Genomic DNA, 1,880 nt, shown 5'->3' on the forward strand with positions numbered 1-1,880 from the left:
AGCGAAAAGAATTGATATTATTTATATTATAATATAATTAATTATATTTTGTCATACTGGACGCTTTTTACAAAATATTTATTATTATTAGTTACACTTTTCTTACCTGCAACCTTCCTAATACATTAATAAGAACTCCACCATCGAACATTGGTTGCGAATCAATCGCTGTTATTATCCGATTTATTTTTTGAAAGGATAAGCTCTGAAAAAGAAAAGAAAGTTAATATAATCATACTATTATTAATAAACATATATTTTTTAATTAGATTTATAACGATTAATAACAGAAGAATTTTAAAATGAAAATAGAAAGATTAAATACAAAGTTTTAAGTGTTTGTATAAAATTATTATATATATCTTGTATTTATATTTTAGATTTCGTTTGTTTGGTTCAATTCTGTTCATCTCCTACTTCGATTTCAAAATTCTCGAACTTGATGGAATTTTTAAATCAGAATAACCTCTATGTTTACAAATAGAGTTAGCCAAATATTACACTCGCAAAGTATGAAAGTATAAAAATATACTAAAGTATCAAGCCTATAAAAAAACTATAAAGATTATCGTTCTTTATGAAGAAAACATTTAAATTGAATAAATAAATCTCCTGGATTCTTGATGCTCCCTTCATTAGCAATGATCCAATTAATAAGAATAGATTAGTTACAAAAGGTACTTCTAATGAGTCCGAAGGAAAGAAAATACCTCTCGCAAGATGGATTGGATGTGAAGACACCAAGATAGGTACTGTAATTGTAAACCAATTTCAGAACGGTGGAAGGAAGCTTTACTCACAGTTAATTTCTCCATGATTTTGATAGCGCCCTGTATCTGCAAGCCCTCGAACGTCATAAAGGATGTCTCTGCCTGGAAAAGGTTATGTCAATCAGTCGTAATACCGGGCAAGGTAATCGCGAGGGAGTGGAGCGATGGGACTCGCGGCGGCCACGGGGAACGGACGGGATCGTTCGTGCCTTACATTGTACATATTTATCAAGTTCGGCCTTTGCGCCGGGTCGTCGAACATCGCGTAATACTGTTGGACGAAGCCCTTGCCGATCGCCTCGTACGGCACGTTCATCGCCATGGTGCTGAGGACCAACAATTGTGACCGGTGCGGCGAGAATCAGGCACAGCGATTAATAAGACTTCACCTCCTTCACTTTTCTGGATACTCCGCGAATGTTCCGTTTCGACTTCCTTTCGAATATCACGGTTTCTACGAACCCGAAGCGGCGCCGTACGACATCCCTCGTGTCGGATGAAATCGAACGTACGAGTAGGAAACGAGCGGTCGCGGGGGTCGCGCGATTTGCGATACATCGAATTATAACGCGAGCCGCGGACCGCAAGAGTTTCTCGAATGTTCGACGTAGTTGCACTATAGTTGCACTCTTCGACACTCTCTTTTTTTACTCACTCTGGAACGGTTGAAACGCTTTCAAAAAATATTTCAAATTTCCATTCGAGTGCTCTCTAGGTATCATGTTCTCCTGTTCATTCGGTGAACAATAAGAATAAAATGAAACCTGGAGGACACTCGGCTGGGAATTTGAAGTATTTTTTTAACATAATCTTAAACGCGAGACCGAGCGTGTAATTCTCTCTCTTGAATAAAAAGTGCAAACAATTAGCTGTGTATGTATCGGCTAATTTTGTGACTTTTTTTTACTGAACATTTCACTTATTGTCTAGATGCTTGGTCGAAGACCTTTTTATGATGCTTTTTAGATATCCTTTTAGATATCTTTTGGATATGTATTTTCGAAAAAACGTCTTTATATAATGTCTTTATGACATTTTTTAGACATACATATTACTAGGGACCTTATTAGGTGCGTTTTGTTATATGCATAATGCATATATAATCATAAT

At 36.3% G+C, this 1,880-nt stretch overlaps 1 protein-coding gene across 3 annotated transcripts in view; it reads right to left on the bottom strand.

Annotated features, from left to right (window-relative positions):
- LOC108746865 (probable nuclear transport factor 2) overlaps positions 1-1,332 on the bottom strand; it is a 3,469-nt gene extending 2,137 nt beyond the window's left edge. For 2 of the 3 annotated variants that reach the window (XM_018483907.1, XM_018483906.1), the window contains exons 1-3: positions 985-1,330; positions 801-872; positions 107-205 (exon numbers count right to left, since the gene is read on the bottom strand). In XM_018483907.1, coding sequence (XP_018339409.1) covers positions 107-205; positions 801-872; positions 985-1,092 — 279 coding nt within the window. In that variant the 5' untranslated portion in view covers positions 1,093-1,330. Of the gene's footprint in view, positions 1-106; positions 206-800; positions 873-984 lie in introns of all 3 variants that reach the window. The other variant, XM_018483908.1, reaches the window with a different exon arrangement.
- Between the last annotated feature and the right edge of the window lie 548 nt (positions 1,333-1,880).

Source organism: Trachymyrmex septentrionalis, unplaced genomic scaffold (genome assembly GCF_001594115.1).
Source record: "Trachymyrmex septentrionalis isolate Tsep2-gDNA-1 unplaced genomic scaffold, Tsep1.0 scaffold19, whole genome shotgun sequence".
NCBI classification, from domain to species: Eukaryota; Metazoa; Arthropoda; class Insecta; order Hymenoptera; family Formicidae; genus Trachymyrmex; species Trachymyrmex septentrionalis.